We start from the raw sequence: 19,025 nt of genomic DNA on the forward strand, positions 1-19,025 counted from the left end.
GTACATGTATATCGCACAGCTAACCAGAACAAAATTGCAAACTTTTACTTTGATTTATTTTTTCTTTTCTTTTAGGTCAGTATCCTCCCCATGCTTTGCCTCCCATGTTACACCAGGTACAAACTCCACCACCACCCAGGCAGGTGGAGAGAAGAGTCACTAGCAGCCCAGGGCGCCATCGTAATCAGGTCTCCCCTTCTTCAGCTCCTCACAGAGATAATACTGGCTCTGAAGCCAAGCAGAAGTCAGATGCTGAACCCCACAGTTACTTGATGAAACCATTAGTTGTTGGAGGCTGTCAGGAAGTTGGTATGTAGTTAAATTAATACTGTGTTCAATTATTTGAAATGTTTTGTTCTGGGTCTAGGTAATCAAGTTTTTTTTGTATTTTTCATTCTACAAACCAATGATAGATGGGCACATGTAGTTGACAGGTAGCCACCAACTTTTGCCATTTCCCAGTGGGACTGTGGAAGGGGTGGAATGAATGGTTGGCTAATCGGGCAGTACAAGAACGGTGAAGAGCAGTAGAGATCAATTGGAAACCCTCTTGTTTGCTCTGTTACTGGTGGCCGGTGGCTTCAATCACTGTCCCCCCCTCCCCTGATTTCATATATGTTAAGAAACAATCTCAAAATTTACCTCATTGGTTTAAATTTTTTTGTTTTGAGATAAAAAAAACACTCCCAAGTCTGAGACGGCTGCCAGGAGCATTCGTGTGTTTGTTGATTATAAGTGGCTTCTAACCAATTATTTTGTTGACAGGGTTTTGTCAAGCTGGTGCAGATATCAGGTTAACAGAGATCAGTGCCAAGTCCATAGAAGTCCAGAACTGTTTCACTTTAGTAGGAGCTAAGTCACCTTATCTGCCAGAAAACATACTGGTGGCTGCCGTGGACTTGCGATATCTTCCAGACCCTTCCAACTACCAGGCTTTGTTAGGTGAGCAAACAGCTTTTACAACTACATATTTTGTTTCTATATCCATTTAAGAACTTGTCTGTGACAAATATAAACTGAGTATCTATCATGTCTTGATATTATAATATGTATTATGTCAGAGGAAACATCTGTTTTGGTCTTTTGATTCTGTCTCTCCCTGATGACATATCACATTCTCTTACCAGGCCATGCGATAAGTTCATATATATAGGTTATTAGACAGCTGTCCATCTCAATAAGAGAGCTATGTGGTTACAAGTTTTTTGCCTGTTGAAGTGTTAGATGCAAAGTGTTTTATCAAAAGTAGACAATTTTGTGTAAAATAAAATAAATTGAATTTTTCTTTTTTTTTGTTTTCATTTCCAAAGTCTTGAAATATTAGCCTTTCACCATCAATACTGTTGTAATGTTGGTTATCCAAGGTAATAGATAATGTTTTACGGTAACCTTGTCTTTAATGGTCAAATATTTCTTTACCAGATTTTGACAACGTCAATGCTAATTGCATCTCACTAGGCTAAAGAATGATTTTATAGCAGAAGGTAGCAACAATAACTCAGTCCTGCGTCTAACAAGTCTTGCAGCTTTGCTATACATAGCTGTACTCCTATACTTTTATGGTCACTGAAATACATATCAATTGTTCCTTCGTATTCGGTCAGTTTGTATATAATGTTATGTAATAACTTACTGTGCAACCAAGTGGCATATTCCTGTTTTCATATTTCTTTATATTTGTTTTTATAGGTTTCAGTGGTTACTGTGTGGGGTGTGGAGAGAAGGGTTTCCGTTATTTTACTGAATTTGCTCATCATATTAATTTGAAGGTGATATCTCAGGCTAAAAAGCAAAAGCATTTAAAGTACTACATCGTCTCCAACAAGAAAGGCCACTGGATCAGGGGGCCTCTCATTCCATGGAAAGGTACACCTCTGTTGATTTCATGTATGAGCTATGGGTAAAACTATCAAGATATCTGAAAGTAGATCAAAGTACAGTGTTTAAGCATGTAACCACAGTTCAGTTTATTAACTATAATTGAATAATCAATGTTGTTATGACTAGGTAAAGACTTCCCTAGGGTATATGAGAATCATCACAACATAAATGTTCATTACCTATGACAGGGATGCCAAAATTCCCAGCAATAGTCGGAATTCCGGCCTTTTCCCGATTTTGAAATTGGTTCCGGCTCCACACGATCTTTCCGTCTCAGTTCATAAAGTTCCCAACATTAGCTTAGATAGTCTTTGGGACATCCAAGTCCCCACAACTTTCAGGCCCTAGGGGCAAACCCTGCTGGCATCCCTGCTATAATTGAATAATTAAAAATGTTGCTATAAATGACTAGAAGGTAAGATTTTCCTAGTGTATATGGGAATCATCACAACATAAATATTTAGTACCTTTAATTGAATAATTAATGTTGTTATAAATGACTAGAAGGTAAAAGATTTTCCTAGTGTATATGGGCATCATCAAAACATAAATGTTTATTACCTATAATTGAATAAGTTATAAATGACTAGCAGGTAAAGATTTTCCTAGTGTATATGGGAATCATCACAACATTAATGTAGTCTGCTGTCTGTTTGTTTGATCAGTTGAAGATCACATATATAACTTTGGCACTTTCAAAATTTGAAATCAAATGGGATTTGTTGGGTTTTGTTCAATTTCCCAGAGTTGAAAAGGAGTTCAGAAGAAGATGGAAACTCTTCAGATGATCTGGAAGAGAAAGAGGCAGTGGAAGGTAGGTGTCTTCCTGTCTAATATATCTTAATTTATGACATCTTATCCATCATGTCAAGCTCTCATCAACTACTGTAGTCAACCTAGCTGGCAGTGGAGTCAGCCATTTTGCTACATTCACATGGATTTTACCATGTATAGTTTTAGTATGCCACCTTCCTTAATAAATAGCCCAGAATGTTTTTTTAAGGTTTTCCAGTTTGGATACTTACATACTGGTAACAGTTTTAGATGTCCCTTTAACTTTGAAAGAAATGATTTAAGTCTTGATTTTCGTATAGATTTATGTAATTGTCAATCATTAAACAATGAAAATATTTTAAGTTGTACAAAACAGCTATATGCATCTGTACATTTGTGTAATAATTGTTGGTTATTTTGCTACAACAGATAAATGATTTCTGGTTTATCATCTGATTCCTAGAATAACCTTTTACCAGCTGTGATGTTTAATTCCAGTTTTAATCATTGTTCCTCCACAGCTCCATCACAATTGACAATGCATTCCGTGACACCCCCACCAGGTCTTTTGTTGACCCCAGTTTCAAGGTCCCATACTTACTCAGAGAGTTCACCATCTACCCGAACAAACTCTCTCAAACTAAAAGTGGAAGTCGAGGGGAAAGAGGAAACTCTACCGGACAGCCACAGTGGCACCATGGCGAGTGAGACTCGTGACCTGAAGCAGCCACCGAAGAAAAGACACAGATTTCACAGTGTGGATGAGGATGCACTTAGGAAGTCTGCTGGTAAGCAAGGCTAGTAAAGTATAGTTTTAATATGACTGGTAAAAGAAGACAGGGATTTAAGTTCTAACATTGTGGTTTTTTTTTCCATGGTTACTGATCATGACAGATAGTTAACAGTAAAAGGACTCATTTATGCTTCAATTATTCAAAAATCTTGAAGAGCAACCCACTTTTGCTGTTTGACAAAATGATTTCTGGTTCATCATCTGATTCCTAGAATAATCTTTTACCAGTTGTGAATTTTTGTGATACCCGAGAGGGGTTTTTAAAGAGTAATTAACAGAAACAGAAATAATACAAATTCCAGGTTGTTTCAGAGAGAAACCTGTAAACTTTCATAAAAGTCAGCTATGAACTACTATCAACCAAAAATAGAATTTTGTACTAGTCTCCATCAGAAGAGACTTGATATTATTGTGTCTTTGAACAAGTAATGAAGTGTGAAAGGCTTTTCCAGTTGTCTCAAAATAGCAGCTGGGAATAGTGTGCGGAAATTCAACAATACTTCTATAGCAACATGACCTCTTTGAGGTATTTTGTCTTCTCAGGAACGGAGAATAGTTCCTGCAAGTTCAACAGTTTTTTGTTTGTTTTTCTTCTTACAGAACCACCTGTTGCAACAAAGAGGATGGTTCCCCCACCAGTTTTTCCATTGCCTCGGTTCCTTCCCCCACCCCTGTCCTCCAGTGCCCAAGATTGTACGTTTGTACCACCAAATTTAGCCGAGGCATGCGGTACTAAAGTTGTCATTCTGGATTGCTCCGGAGCGATTCCTGTATTTCATGGCAACATTGTAGATGTCTTCGTCAGCCCATTATTTCGAGACAGTATGGTGCCGTTACTGCAGTTACCAGCATCCGTTGCAAATCTATTGAATATTCACAGTAACCAGTCTTTGAACTTTGAAGCAAACATTCTACTCCTCATAAAATACCTTCTGCAGTTAGGTAAGTGATCATGTATCCATTATATCCCACACTGGATGCATTTGAAGCACAAGAAATACCTACCACTCCAAAAAAAGAATATCATACTTCACAAATAGTCAATATTAGCAAGAAATGTATGGTTACCAACATCTCCTTTCTCCTTAAAATTATTAAATATGGGGAAGGGTTGTACATCGTATTCAACACGGTGGAAGTAATTGAAGTTCAGACATCCACTAACTTATACAACTTCTAACTGAGGGGATTAAATATTAGAATACATTAACAGGTTTAGTAATCCAATACCCGTACAGCATCTGACTGAGGGGATTAAATATTAGAATACATTAACAGGTTTAGTAATCCAATGCTTCCTGTACAGCATCTGACTGAGGGGATTAATTATTAGAATACATTAACAGGTTTAGTAATCCAATGCCTGCACAGCAAGAAGAAGACAACGAGCATTCAATTCCCGTTGAGCTTATCTTTGGTCAAACATACACTGAAAACACTCAGCACTTCACTTACATTGATGTTCCCTTAAATTAATGCAAATACTGCAAAGAAAATGACAGAAAAGGGGTGTGTTTGAGATGCTTTTCTTGCCTTGAATGTAAAATCACTTGGTAGTAATAATGATGGCAATATGTTATTTTAGAAGTTACAGACACCAGTTGGTTGTAAACTGGATCTCTACATATAATGGCCACAAAATTTTTTCCAACTATCTAGGAAGAAAGGGAAGGTAGACGAGACTACTTTCCAAGAGCAGATGCTCAATGTTTCATTCAAAGTACATCTGATGTACACTTTCTTTGAATCTAAGCAATGAACGTTAATTTAAAGATATAAATTTTATGATGCCTGGGCATGGATACTTATAACAACTTTTTTTTTTTTTTTTGAGGGGGGGGGGGAAGGGGCAATAAGAGGTTCATAGTTTTACAGTGTATGATTATCCAGCAGTTTAATTATTTTGATGTTGTTATTAGTACTTCAACAGTGTATATGAAGCTGTGTGATGTCATGAAGCAAGTCAAAATCACCTTTACACCTTACATTGGAAATTAAACTGTAACAATGCAAATATTTTGTTAACACTCAACCCAATGTTCAATTCAGGTTCCAGGATTCCTAGCCGTGAAGAGTTTGACCTGACTCTATTGAGAGCCAGACAAGATACCAAGGTCAGCAGTTCCAGTGATGGCCAGTCACTATCTGTAGTGGCCCCGGCTCAACTTCCATTCCTGGCTAAACTATGTATCTCATCATGTAGTGGCCTGGCTACCATCTTACTAGCTCAGGTAAATACTGTAATAAACAACTAGAGTATTCTAGCCACCTTAACAACTTTAATCCCAAACCTGTGTTAAGTCTTGCTATCAAAGTTTAAATATAGGTATCACTTTGACTAACCTGCTTTTGTATATTTTTTCACTCTTCTTTGCAGAATACCCTGGCTGTCGGGCTATCTGAAGCTCTCAAATTCTTGGCCACTCTTCCACCGGCCAATAAACGACCTCATTATATATTCATCATTAACGTGTCTAGACAGAGGGGAACAGAGTTCTGTGTGGTCGTACCGGGTCAGTGCGTTGTTCATTCATTTGTGATACTTCTTGCTAGCAAGGGTTTCTGTCATTTCATGATTAGATGCATTTATTTCAAATCTTAAAATCTATTGTCCACATGTAGAAATGTTTTACTGGCTGGCATAGGAACTTAACCATCATTGTGGTATCTCTGGCTTCATCAAATTGTATTACTAATTGTATTATTGTAGTAAGTCATTTCTTTGCTTATTCCAAATGTGTGCATAATTCTTTTTCTTTGCTTATAATACTAACAAAACACTCTTGTTATTGAATAATTTGAATGATTAGATCGTTCTGACTGTGATGTTTTTAGTCCACAGTTCAAGTTGATAAGTCTTCTGATGTTTCAGTAATTAAACAAATGTAATTTATATTTTGCTCCCATTGATAAACAGGCCCTCTCCAAGCACGTGCTCTGATAGAGGCCAGCCTATCAACATCTGAAACATTGAAGGAGAATAACGTTCAGGTCGTTACCGGCAAAATACATGTGTTGAGCTCACATTTTACTAGGAACAGTCCAGGTATTTGTTTATAATAATAAAAAGTTTTGTTTGCAATGATAATTGGGAAGAGTGGCATTGTTTGAAGTATTTACTTTTGAGTGGGTTTACTGATGGTACTTACAGTAGAGTTTATACCGTGACCAACAACGTTGGTGTTCTTATGTTCAGCTAATGCTGTCTGGCATTTTGTTGTTTTGGGGAGTGGGGGTGGAGGGAGGGAGAGGGGGTGGGGAGCTGCAGGAAGACACTCTTCATGGTGTCGTCATCTAACTGAACAGAACCATTAACATAAGTTCTATACAATACTCATGTTTTTGTTTTCTGTATTAGGTTATGACTTGGATCATTTACTGAATGAGTTCTGGTCTAATCTTAATGGGAAGGTGTTTGTTCCTTACAATGGTAGATGTCTCGACAGAGTAGAGGAGGACTGTGCACAGAAAATGAAGATTCAACCTAGTGAAGGTAAATAAAGGCTATGCTGCCCTCATATTAACAGGGCTGATGATGATGAAACATTGTGACCACTGATTGTAGCATTTAAATGTATAACTGTTTAGGAAATCATAACTCAAGTTATGCTGCCCTCATATTAACAGGGCTGATGATGATGAAACATTGTGACAACCGATTGTAGCATTTAAATGTATAACTGTTTAGGAAATCATAACTCAAGTTATGCTGCCCTCATATTAACAGGGCTGATGATGAAACATTGTGACAACCGATTGTAGCACTTAAATGTATAACTGTTTAGGAAATCATAACTCAAGTTATGCTGCCCTCATATTAACAGGGCTGATGATGAAACATTGTGACAACCGATTGTAGCACTTAAATGTATAACTGTTTAGGAAATCATAACTCAGGCTCAGTAAACTATGTAGAAGGCTGTTTATGAAGAAAGAACATAGTTTACAATATCGCAAAAAGCATAGGAACGCAACGATTTTGTTATTTTCAGAAATGTATGGAGAATTTACCAATAAATCTGTGCTATCATCTGTTCACTCAAAGTATCCATTGTACTATTTGGCCACTGTGTTTTACATCAGCCTATGAAGTTAATTCTTTATTTTTTTTCTGTTCAGAAGTTGAAAAGCAGTGTTACAAGTTACATGAGAATCAAGTACAGACTGCTATGAAGATATTATCACAGGTCTGTGCTATTGCAGATCAGGATCACAGGTGTTTAGACCTCGGTAGATTCACACAAGTAGGTTTACTCATCATTGTACCTCCATCCGATGTCTTGTATCAACAGACTCTAGAACGACTCTACTCATCAGGTAAATATACCTCCCATTGCCTTGTGGACTAATTATACAGCAATTACACGATCTATCTTTGTCCAGCATGAAGTGTTGAATGTGAAGGTGATATGCAATGAACATTTATGTATGTATGCAAGGCTGTCATGGCTGATGCAAACATGCAAAGCTTAAAGAAGGTTAATATTGATGAATGTCTACAGTTCAACCTGCTAGCAGGAATAGTTCATCTTTTTCTTTGGGTCGAGTAGCTTTCTTAGCTTTATAGGTCCATATTGCAGTGATAATTCGGTTGGAAGGAAGAGCACACCAATTTTGTTAACTTACTAAGATGGTTTTGCAGTGGCTACCATTTCATCATTTTAAGAGAATTGTATGTATGTTTAGAACAACATTGCATCTGTATATTTGACTGTATATTGGGATAGAACAAAAGGGTTGCTCTCCTACAGAGAAGATTGCAAGCCCTGATTGGTTACCATTTCTAAGATCATTTGTAATTTGTTCCTTTTCTTAGACCTTCTGGTAGATCTTGGTTTGGTGACAACCAATTCCAGAGAGAGCTGTGAACAGTTTCTGATGAAGTTAGACAACAGTAAAGTTAGCCAGACAAAGTTTGAACATTTCCTTGTTAGTATCCAGTGCATGCCACAGACACTGTTTGTACTCATACAGGACCAGGCTCATCTGGATATTTTCAGGTAATTTATTATTAATTTATTTATTGATATTTATTATTAATTAATTTATTATTTTTCAGGTAATATCTCTTATGTTTGAGGGTTGTGTACTGGTGGAGGGGAGAAACTTCAAACAAATGTCCTCGTTAAGTAATTAACCAAACTAGTGTATATATATGTTTGATTTGCTGTATCATGTACCAGATGGTCGGAATTATTGACCGGTTGGCAGCTGCTTTGTTTGCATCGAAGGGCATTGAAGTCAACACTTCATTCAAAGTAACTAATGTTGAGTTATAGATTGAACTGAAGCAAACTAGGGTCTCTATTTGGTAATCATGATATCTTGTCTATGCTAAATGAATATGTTTCTATCGAGGATCCCAGACAGGCAGTTGTGTCAGAGTGTGTCATACATATGACATCTGTCCATGCTAAATGAATATGTTTCTATCAAGGTTCCCAGACAGGCAGTTGTGTCAGAGTGTGTCATACATCTGTCTTATTGATTCTTGTTTATCATCAGGTTCCCTCAACTTCAACAGTACCAACGGGGTGGCTTAGCTAGTCAAGTTGTCAACGCCCCCAGCGTCGTTAATGCCCCAAATGTTCTGTGCTTACAAGTCAGTAGTCTGCCATACAACCTGCAGACAAACAAGTCAAGGATTGCAAAAGGAAATGAGATATTCATGGAGACATGCCAGTACCAAGTGAGTCAGATTTACAGTTTGAAGTTTGCAGAATTTATGATTATATATTACAGTTTTGTATGTAAACTGAAGAAATATAACAAGCGCAATATGTGCAAAAACTGTGAGAATTGGATCATCTGCAGGGATGACGTGAAAACAACTAGCCATTTGATGTTTGACACATGGATATGTCTGTTTAGAGCCTAATGCACTGCCTGTCAGGGTGCTTACTGTTGTTATTATGACATACAGTTGAAAGTATGTCCATGATATGTCATCATGTTTATCTTATTACTGATTGACCTACTGTAAGCCTTAGATCATTTAGTGCCTTTGCCATCAATATTACTTAGACAATATAAATAACTCATGCTGCACTATTTCACCTTCTCTCCATCTGAGACCCACCTCTTTCCCCATATTTGCCAGGTTACAGTAAAAGTTTGACACTAAACCGAGCTGTATGTAATATTCATAGCACTAGAAACACAAATGTACAACTGTACATGTCATTTTGAAAGGCTATATGAGCAGTCGATTTAATAATCAGGCTGTTAAAGTAGGAGAGGAGTTTTGAATGCATCACTAGGCAGAGAGTGTATCAGTGTTGCATTAATGTATGATTCAGTCAGTCATTAAATCTATTAAACCATTAGCTCAACTGAAAGTAGCTTAAAATAGCATAAACTGTTATGTTTAACCTTCTTCACTATGCTGATCTCTGAGTTTGCTTAGTACAAACATCTCAAATATATCTTAAAATGGTATGTAAATGTTCTTGGGGAATATTTCACTCAGACAGACAGTGCAAAAGGATGCTTGATCCTGCCAGTGTAAGGATTAGAGACACATTAGCAACCAAAAAAATATTCCCATGGTTGCTTCTTTAGAAAATAAATTCTTCTGTAATAAACAAAACACTGATCATCATGTATTACAAGAAATTTGGTACATTAAATTTTTTTTAACAGGATTTGCAAGATCCTTTGGCCAAGACCAAATATTTTGGGATTTCTGATTACAAGGAGACGATGAACTGGACCAATCAGGCTCCACTTCTACAATCAGATGAAACCTTTGAACTAATGGCCGAATCGCTACTCACAAGGTAATTGTCACGTCCTCTCTGCCCTGTATGTATTTGCATAACATCCTCTTTACTATTCAGATGGTATTTCATTAATATTCCCATTGTTCTCATTATGGATACTTAAATTGCTCTGTTATCTCATTTAATTGCAAGTGCTATTTCGTTTGTCTATAAAGCAGAGTCCAGGGATTTTAAAACCATCCAATCATTGCTGAATATATTTGAATAGAACCTTAAATATCTGATGATGTTTCTAATCTTCTTGCAGGTATCCTGAGCTCCATAGCATGATGGTGCGGACCTATCTTCTGGTCCGTCAGTTTACTGTAGCTCTCATGAATGCAGTAAGACTTGGAGATCCACTAAGGGATACCACAGACGTAACTGTCCGGATAGTACATGACCTTATCAATGGTCCATTAGACAGCAAGCATGGTCACGGCCACATGGTACTCCTTCGAATCACATCACCTCAACTGGCTCGTCTGGCCCACGAGAGACTAAGAGATGTCAGGAATAAGCTGGGTCTTCAGTACCGGTTTGAGATTCTTCTCATAGGTGTAGAGCAGAAGATGGAGTTAGAGCAACAGTTCCTGGAGAGGTTACAGGTGTGTAAAAGATTACAGCAGTAATGCTGTTCATATCATTGTTAATATCTTTTTGATCTATCACATTTTAGTTCATTCTGTGATTTGCTTCTGTAGCACTTGGTTAAATGGATATGGTTTTGATGACAATTGTAGCCTCAGTAATGCTGTCATGCATGCAAATTAGTGTTTGTTAATGTTTGCATGAGAGACACACACATAATGGTGACTGGTCCCCTTTTGGCATAAACGTATATGTTCTTTACGTCCATATCATGCTTCAAAGCACTTGTACCGACAGTTTGAGCAGCATGAATATCATGTTTCCACTTGTGTATAAAAAATACGGACACATATACTCATGTTGACTGCCTGCTTATACGGAGGGATAACTATCATGTTTCTATTGGATACAAGATCATAATTGTTCTAATACTGTCAGTATAGATGCAATGAAGGAACTCTGTGGTGTCAGTCTTCATTATTTAAATTTCATTGGTGACCTCCGTTGACTGCAAACGACCTTTGACCTTATAAACCTATTGCATTATGTTCACTAAACATGGGACATCTATATGCTGCATATCAGATCCCTTGAAGACCTTTTTATCAAGAATCAAGATATCACATTATGAATATTTCTGTTTGGGCTCTGTTGACCTCAAGTGATTATTTTATCTCCACTGAAAGCAAATCCTTAAAATTCGATATAAATAATCCACACCCCTAACTATCAAAGCATACAAGTTGTTTTCTTGGGTTGTTGCGTTTAGAGACATTTTCTGAATTTGACGTCAAGTGACCTTTGAACTTCACCAAATACAACAGGGGATTATTAAAATCAGTCATTTAACTTGTGTGAATATTCTTCAGTCTGTTTTGTTTTCCTTTTTATAGACCTGGAGACAACGTGACACCTCTTGGAAGCCTGCAACCTTGGAGGATTTAGACGGGTTGCCCTGCATTGTTATACAGTGTGATAAAGAAACATCTGGGGAGACAATGCCTCAGTGAGTCTTTAAGTTCATTTGTCAATATGTATAAGTGATTGGTTCTGTACGAGGTTCAAAGGTGAAACAGACTTTAATATATGTATGTATGTATGTATGTATGTATGTATGTATTTTAGATCCTCCTGCAAGCAGGAACTCGCGAAGAAGCCATCATTGGCTTATCAAAGCCACAAGCTGACCGAAGTCAGTCTCTTAGATTCATATTTAACGTCCATGATTATGAATTGTCAATTGTCAACAAGTCTGTAACTGGACGACATACATTAATCTTGGAGTGACTCGAACTGGGGACCTTATGATTGAAAGGCACCAGCGTTAACCACTGAGCTAGCACTCCTTAAATGTGATGAATGCTTCTTGAGTTCTGATTGTTGTATTTAGGTGCCACATATGGGCTGCTACTATTGTTAAGAGCAAGTTTTAGTTTGTATTATTATTACTTCACAGTTTGTGTGAGGGTGATTGCATATATGCTTGCATGGAGCCATCAGGCATGTATTTTCCATTCCTCTCTCTGATAGTGGCATCTTTACAAGAGGAAGCATTCATCATCTCTTAATAATGCATCTGAAGTTTCTAACATCAATTTGTTATTGTTAAGAAAGTATAGCATGATGAGTATCATTCAAGTACTGAACATATATCTTTTTATATCTTTACACTGGTGGCGCCCTCAGCAGGTTGCACTCCTCTTGACGCTCCGTAAACACCTGTTTATTTTGCCTAATTGGAGGACTCTATTTGTGTTTTAACTATTTGTGGTGTTCTGTAAGTACCTCGTCGTTCGGAATCTCCGTGAATTTGAACATTTTTTTCATCGTCTTCTGGTATTTTGAACTGTTTTTGATGTGAATTTATATTGCCATAGCGTTACTATAGCGATACATTGTGTGTATAGAACCTGTACTTAACTATGAAACCTCGCCTATTCTATAGCAATGCTACTCTGTTGTGTTTTAACTATTTTGTGGTGTTCTGTAAGTACCTCGCCGTTCGGAATCTCCGTGGATTTGAACATTTTTTCATCGTCATCTGGTATTCTGAACTGTTTCTGATGTGAATTTATATTGCCATAGCGTTACTACAGCGATACATTGTGTGTATAGAACCTGTACTTAGTAAACTATGAAACCTCGCCTATTCTATAGCAATGCTACTCTGTTGGACCTCAAACAAAGGTGTGATAAACGCCATTGTAATCGCATTGATCAAAACCTATGGAGTAAATTACGAGAACTCAAGATTGCCAAGCTGACAAAGCGTGGTTATCGAAGCGTAAGGAAAAATCGATCAATTGCAGTCATCACAAGTAATAGACTTTTATCAAGCGATAAACCTGTTGAGGATTTTGTTTCGTCACCAAGACAACGTCAACTAGTTAAAGTTCCTATTAGTCCTACTGGCACTAGCAATTTGCAATCCGATAATAAGTTTCCGAAGGTTCGGTTCGCTACTTGGAACGCTAGATCAATGAAACGCCGTGGGAAATCTGCGTCAATATGTGACCTCATTATTGATCATAAACTGGACATTCTGTTGATTACCGAAAGTTGGCTCAAAGGAGACTCACGCGACAACCGAGCTTTAGCTGATATTTATGCTACCCTTCCTGATTATGCTGTTTACCACAAACCTCGAAAATTTTGTAGAGGAGGCGGCATCTGCATAATTCTCAGAAAGGGTTTTGGCATCACGGAGAACCACACCCAATCCTTTTCTTCATTTGAACTGATGGACATTTCTGTCTCTTCAAGTGGACAGCAGCCTTTACGGCTGCTATCTGTGTATCGACCTCCATCATCGAAAAGCAAGCAGACGCCCTCAACTTTCTTTCGCGAATTTGCCATCCTTTTGGAAACCATCTCTGTTGTCCAATGTCGCTTGTTGTTCGCTGGAGACTTTAATTTTCATGTGGATAATGAACAAGACCGCGATGCTTCGCATATGCGCGACCTTCTTGAATCTGCTGGTCTTCGTCAACATGTGACTGGTGCTACACACAAAAAGGGTCATACCCTAGACCTCATCATTTCGCATGAAACGGATTCTCTGGTATCAAACCCATCGATACTTTATGGACTTCCATCTGACCACTATGCAGTGAAGTGTGATCTCGATGTTGCACGACCAAAACCAACTAAGTGTACCGTTCGTCAACGTCGGTTGAAAGACGTTGATCTCGACGCTTTACGTCATGATGTTGTCAACTCACCATTGATCTTGAATCCTGCTGATGATCCTGATGTCCTCATTGAACAATATCATACTGTTCTGAGCGATGTTCTTGACAAACATGCACCCGTGAAAACTCGCAAGATAACTCTCCGGCCGCATGCTCCTTGGTATGATGAGAGCCTCAGAAATGCAAAAAGAAAGAAGCGCTCATATGAAAGAAAGTGGAAGTCATCTGGTTTGGAAGTTGATAAACAAGCCTTTCAAGAAAGTTGCTCTGAGTACAAGGAACTTCTCGACAGCACAAAGACCAAATACCACCGGTCAGTCATATCTGAATGTGACCAAAAACAGTTGTTCAATGTTATTGACAAATTGTCCGTCGCTCAAGCTCCACCAGTGCTACCATCAGGAATGTCTTCAGCAGACATAGCGAATGAATTTGTCAACTTCTTTGATCAAAAGATTCGTAAACTTCGGACATCTCTTGACAATGCATCCACTTCTGCTTCAGTGAATGTTACAGACCAATGTGACTCCTCTCTTGTCCAATTTCAAGAGGTTTCGGAGGATGAAGTGCGCGCCCTTGTGATGAAGTCTTCGAAAAAGACATGCAGCCTCGATCCGCTGCCAATGTCGCTACTGATGTACTTGCTTGATGATCTTTTGCCAATTATCACAAAGATTATCAACAATTCGCTATCCTCTGGGCAATTTCCAGATGCTTATAAAGTTGCTCGTGTCAAACCTCTGATCAAAAAATTATCGCTTGACTGTGAGGACATGAAGAACTATCGTCCTATATCAAACTTAAGGTTTGACTCAAAACTCTTGGAACGTGTCGTTGTAAGTCAACTTCAAGCCTATCTTAAAGAAAATGGGCTTCAGAGCAACAAACAATCCGCTTATCGGGAAGGCTGCAGTACAGAGACTGCACTTCTCCGCGTGTGCAACGACCTCCTGCAGACTGTTGACAGAGGCGACGAGGCGGTACTGGTTCTCTTAGATTTCTCGGCCGCTTTTGACACTATTGACCATCCTGTGTTGATTGCGCGCCTAGAGGAGCGATATGGAATCACGGATAAGGCGCTGGACTGGTTTGTTTCCTACCTTGAAAACCGCAAGCAAGCTGTTGCTGTTGAGACTGCACTCTCCGACGCGCTTCTAATGGACTGCGGCATGCCGCAGGGATCGGTAGCAGGACCTGTTATCTTTACAATGTATAGCGCTCCGATCGAAGACATAGCCTCTTCCAATGGCATCGAGTGTATGACATACGCAGATGACACACAGCTGCATATTTCTATGAATCCTTCAAACAGAGACGTTTCTGTGTCCAAACTTGAACAGTGTCTTGCCGACATAAAATCATGGACTGTACGCAACAAACTTCAGTTAAATGACAGCAAAACTGAAGTGATTCATGTCACATCGCGAAACATGAAGGCGACGCCCTTATCTGGAATTAGGGTAGGTGACACTAACGTAGAACCAACCTCCTCTGCGCGCAATCTGGGAGTTATTTTAGATAGTCAGCTAACTATGAGGGAACATGTTAATAACGTCTGTCGGAACGCAACTAACGCCATCAGAAGCATCGGAAGGATTAGACATTATCTCGATCAGGATACAACTGAGAAACTGGTTCACGCCTATGTCACCTCGCGTTTAGACAACTGCAATGCCCTTCTCTACGGCCTCCCGGACTCTGAAATCATGAAGCTGCAAAGAATCCAGAATACTGCAGCTAGACTGGTGACGCGCACTAAAAAGTATGACAGCATATCTGAGATCATGAGCGGTCTTCATTGGCTTTCCATCCGCCAAAGAATTGCATTTAAGATCAACCTGCTCACATTCAAGTGTCTCCATGGACTTGCTCCTCCATATTTAACTGACCTTATCACGCGATACAATCCTTGTCGGTCACTTCGCTCTTCATCTCAGAACCTAATCAAACCCCCTTCTCGCCGACCACGCACCGCCTATGGGCGCCGATCATTCGTAGAAGCCGCTCATACAGAATGGAACATTTTGCCACAACATATCAGGACTGCATCTTCTGTGGACAATTTTAAAACCAAACTGAAAACTCATCTCTTTACCCATTAATTCATTGTCTATATATGTTAGTGCTTTTTTATCCATGGTTATTGCCTTTTGTGTGCTATTTTACTTTATATCATTCGGTCATATGCTTCTTTAGCTGTGTGTTTGACTTGTATTCTTTTTGTATTTTTTGACCTTTTTATTTGTAAAGCGCCCTGAGACTTCTGTTACGGGCGCTTAATAAGAACTGTTTATTATTATTATTATTATTATTATATTGTTTGTATTCCTTGTACTGCAGATCACTAAAGGTGGTTGACCTGCGCCTGGTCAATCATGGAGTATTTGACCTAGCCAGCTTGGAGCAGGAGTTGGGATTAGCTTGTACCTACGTGGACAAGAAAACCTCAACTCAAGTGATCACAGTCAGGGAGGGGAGCTTAGATGAAGATGGAGTGAGTGATGCAGACGATACCAAACAAAAAGATGATAACAGTAAACAAATGGAAGTAGATAGTGAGTAGTTTTGTAATAACAGTAGACAAATAGAAGTAGATAGTGAGTAGTTTTGTAATAACATTGAACAAATGGAAGTAGATAGTGAGTAGTTTTGTAATAACAGTAGACAAATAGAAGTAGATAGTGAGTAGTTTTGTAATAACAGTAGACAAATAGAAGTAGATAGTGAGTAGTTTTGTAATAACAGTAGACAAATAGAAGTAGATAGTGAGTAGTTTTGTAATAACAGTAGACAAATAGAAGTAGATAGTGAGTAGATTTGTAATAACAGTGAACAAATGGAAGTAGATAGTGAGTAGTTTTGTAATAACAGTAGACAAATAGAAGTAGATAGTGAGTAGTTTTGTAATAACCGTGAACAAATGGAAGGAGATAATGAGTAGTTTTCTAATAACAGTAGACAAATGGAAGTAGATAGTGAGTAGTTTTGTAATATCAGTAGACAGATGGAAGTAGATAGTGAGTAGTTTTGTAATAACAGTACACAAATATGAGAAGATAGTGAGTAGTTTTGTAATATCAGTAAACGAATAGAAGTAGATAGTGAGTAGTTTTGTGATAACAGTAGACAATGGAAGTAGATAGTGAGTAGTTTTGTAATATCAGTAAACAAATGGAAGTAGATAGTGAGTAGTTTTGTGATAACAGTGAACAAATGGAACTAGACAGGGAGTGGTGTCTGATAACATCAAACCAATTGAAGATTTTGATGGAGTGTGAACATTACCTAACTTATAGTGAACCCAATCTGAAGACCTGTTGAATGACATTGAAACCCTATTAAGCACATCTTGGTTGAGCTGGCATGTCACAAGGTCATGCAGATTAAACAAAGCCAAATATAGACAAGGAATCCCTCAGTCCCTTCACATCTTCATATCGTTGTATGAACTTCTCAGGTGATGTTTCTACCACTTCTGGAGCCATTAATTCTACTATTAATCATCATGAAAGTCCTGTGTCTGGGTCTTTGTCACATCAAGAATTGTCAGAGAGTCCTGCTACCGCTGCTACTGCTGTAGAGAGGATAAGTACTGAAGATGCTCAAACTGAAGGCAAGAGACCGGAGATGCATCCTCCTCTGATTGTACTCTCAAGGAGTGTGTTCTCTGTCCTCCAAGAAGCTCAGAGGAAGGTGAGATGATTCACAGATTAGTTGGGCTCTATGCACACTACACTATGGTGTTGGGCTCTATGCACTAGGGTGTTGGGCTCTATGCACACTACACTATGGTATTGGGCTGTATGCACACTACACTGGTGTTGGGCTCTACACACAGTACACTATGGTGTTGGGCTCTACACACAGTACACTATGGTGTTGGGCTCTATGCACACTACACTATGGTGTTGGGATCTATGCACACTACACTATGGCGTTGGGCTCTATACACACTACACTATGGTGTTGGGCTCTATGCACACTACACTATGGTGTTGGGCTCTATACACACTACACTATAGTGTTGGGCTCTATACACACTACACTATAGTGTTGGGCTCTATGCACACTACACTATGGTGTTGGGCTCTATACACACTACACTAGGGTGGTCATTGAAGTTGAAAGTGCTCCGGAAGCATGCTTTTGTTTGAATACATAAACCTGAAAACTTGTGCACAAATGTCAACACAATTATTCCTGTTTGCAGTTAGACTGGGCTTTCTTATCAGTAAACTCTTAAGAATCATGAAGGAAGAACCAGTAAGAATTAATTGTATGTTGACACCCTAGGATAAACCTGAACATCAATTTGAGCAGAATGAACAGTCTTTGGTATTTCTTGTTTCTTCTCTTGTACAGCTTCTTTCATTGTGAGATGTACTGACTTATACAATCTATGAAAAAAAAACTGAGAAACTGCCATGCAGTACAAGAGAAAAACACATTTATTTTTTTGCCAAATGGCTTAAGAAACATCAAAACATGTCAGGTAACAATTGTCAGTCAAAGTATAGCATGGTTGTCAGTACCTAACATAAGCCATATAGTACTGCTTAATATCAGCTTATGGTATTGGGCTGCTCTCAAAGCCTGTACACTAACTGATGTGTGCTGTCATTCAGAAAATGTCAGTGGCAACTTGATTTTAGCCAGTTAGATTTCTTAACAACTTTGTTTTAGCAACATGTGGCCAAAGTTGTACAATTCTCTGCCTGACTAGTTAACTTTATATAATTACTTCTAAAACTGATTTCCTCTTTTTCACAGCCATATCCAGAGGCTGCAATACTTCTTCCTTGTGCTGACACAACCTGGTGTTCTCCTCTGCGACCTCTTTTAACATCAGACAAAAATAAAGACAAGAGTGGTTACTTCAGGCAATGGACTGACCCTAAAGCTCACCATTATGACTTTGAAATGAAAAGTGATACAGACACCAGTCATCCCAGGAGGTTACTTCTTTGTGGACCACCTCAGGTATTAATCTGTTGTACTGTGTAGTACCATATGTACCTTGTGTTATCTGTAGTA

General features: G+C 38.5%; 1 protein-coding gene across 4 annotated transcripts in view; it reads left to right on the forward strand.

Moving 5' to 3' along the window:
* LOC139972903 (GREB1-like protein) overlaps nt 1-19,025 on the forward strand; it is a 39,936-nt gene that overhangs the window by 8,667 nt on the left and 12,244 nt on the right. For all 4 annotated transcript variants that reach the window (XR_011795088.1, XR_011795087.1, XR_011795089.1 and 1 more), the window contains exons 5-23: nt 76-309; nt 766-942; nt 1,690-1,866; nt 2,627-2,695; nt 3,177-3,443; nt 4,049-4,390; nt 5,498-5,679; nt 5,826-5,961; nt 6,366-6,494; nt 6,807-6,941; nt 7,568-7,765; nt 8,265-8,448; nt 8,954-9,137; nt 10,091-10,227; nt 10,478-10,817; nt 11,694-11,806; nt 16,332-16,546; nt 17,449-17,684; nt 18,762-18,971. Coding sequence is in view for 1 of the 4 variants with exons in the window: in XM_071979214.1 (XP_071835315.1) it covers nt 76-309; nt 766-942; nt 1,690-1,866; nt 2,627-2,695; nt 3,177-3,443; nt 4,049-4,390; nt 5,498-5,679; nt 5,826-5,961; nt 6,366-6,494; nt 6,807-6,941; nt 7,568-7,765; nt 8,265-8,448; nt 8,954-9,137; nt 10,091-10,227; nt 10,478-10,817; nt 11,694-11,806; nt 16,332-16,546; nt 17,449-17,684; nt 18,762-18,971 (3,665 nt within the window). In the remaining 3 variants the exon portion in view is untranslated. The remainder of the gene's footprint in view (nt 1-75; nt 310-765; nt 943-1,689; nt 1,867-2,626; nt 2,696-3,176; nt 3,444-4,048; nt 4,391-5,497; nt 5,680-5,825; nt 5,962-6,365; nt 6,495-6,806; nt 6,942-7,567; nt 7,766-8,264; nt 8,449-8,953; nt 9,138-10,090; nt 10,228-10,477; nt 10,818-11,693; nt 11,807-16,331; nt 16,547-17,448; nt 17,685-18,761; nt 18,972-19,025) is intronic.

Source organism: Apostichopus japonicus, chromosome 9, assembly GCF_037975245.1.
Source record: "Apostichopus japonicus isolate 1M-3 chromosome 9, ASM3797524v1, whole genome shotgun sequence".
Lineage (NCBI taxonomy): Eukaryota > Metazoa > Echinodermata > Holothuroidea > Aspidochirotida > Stichopodidae > Apostichopus > Apostichopus japonicus.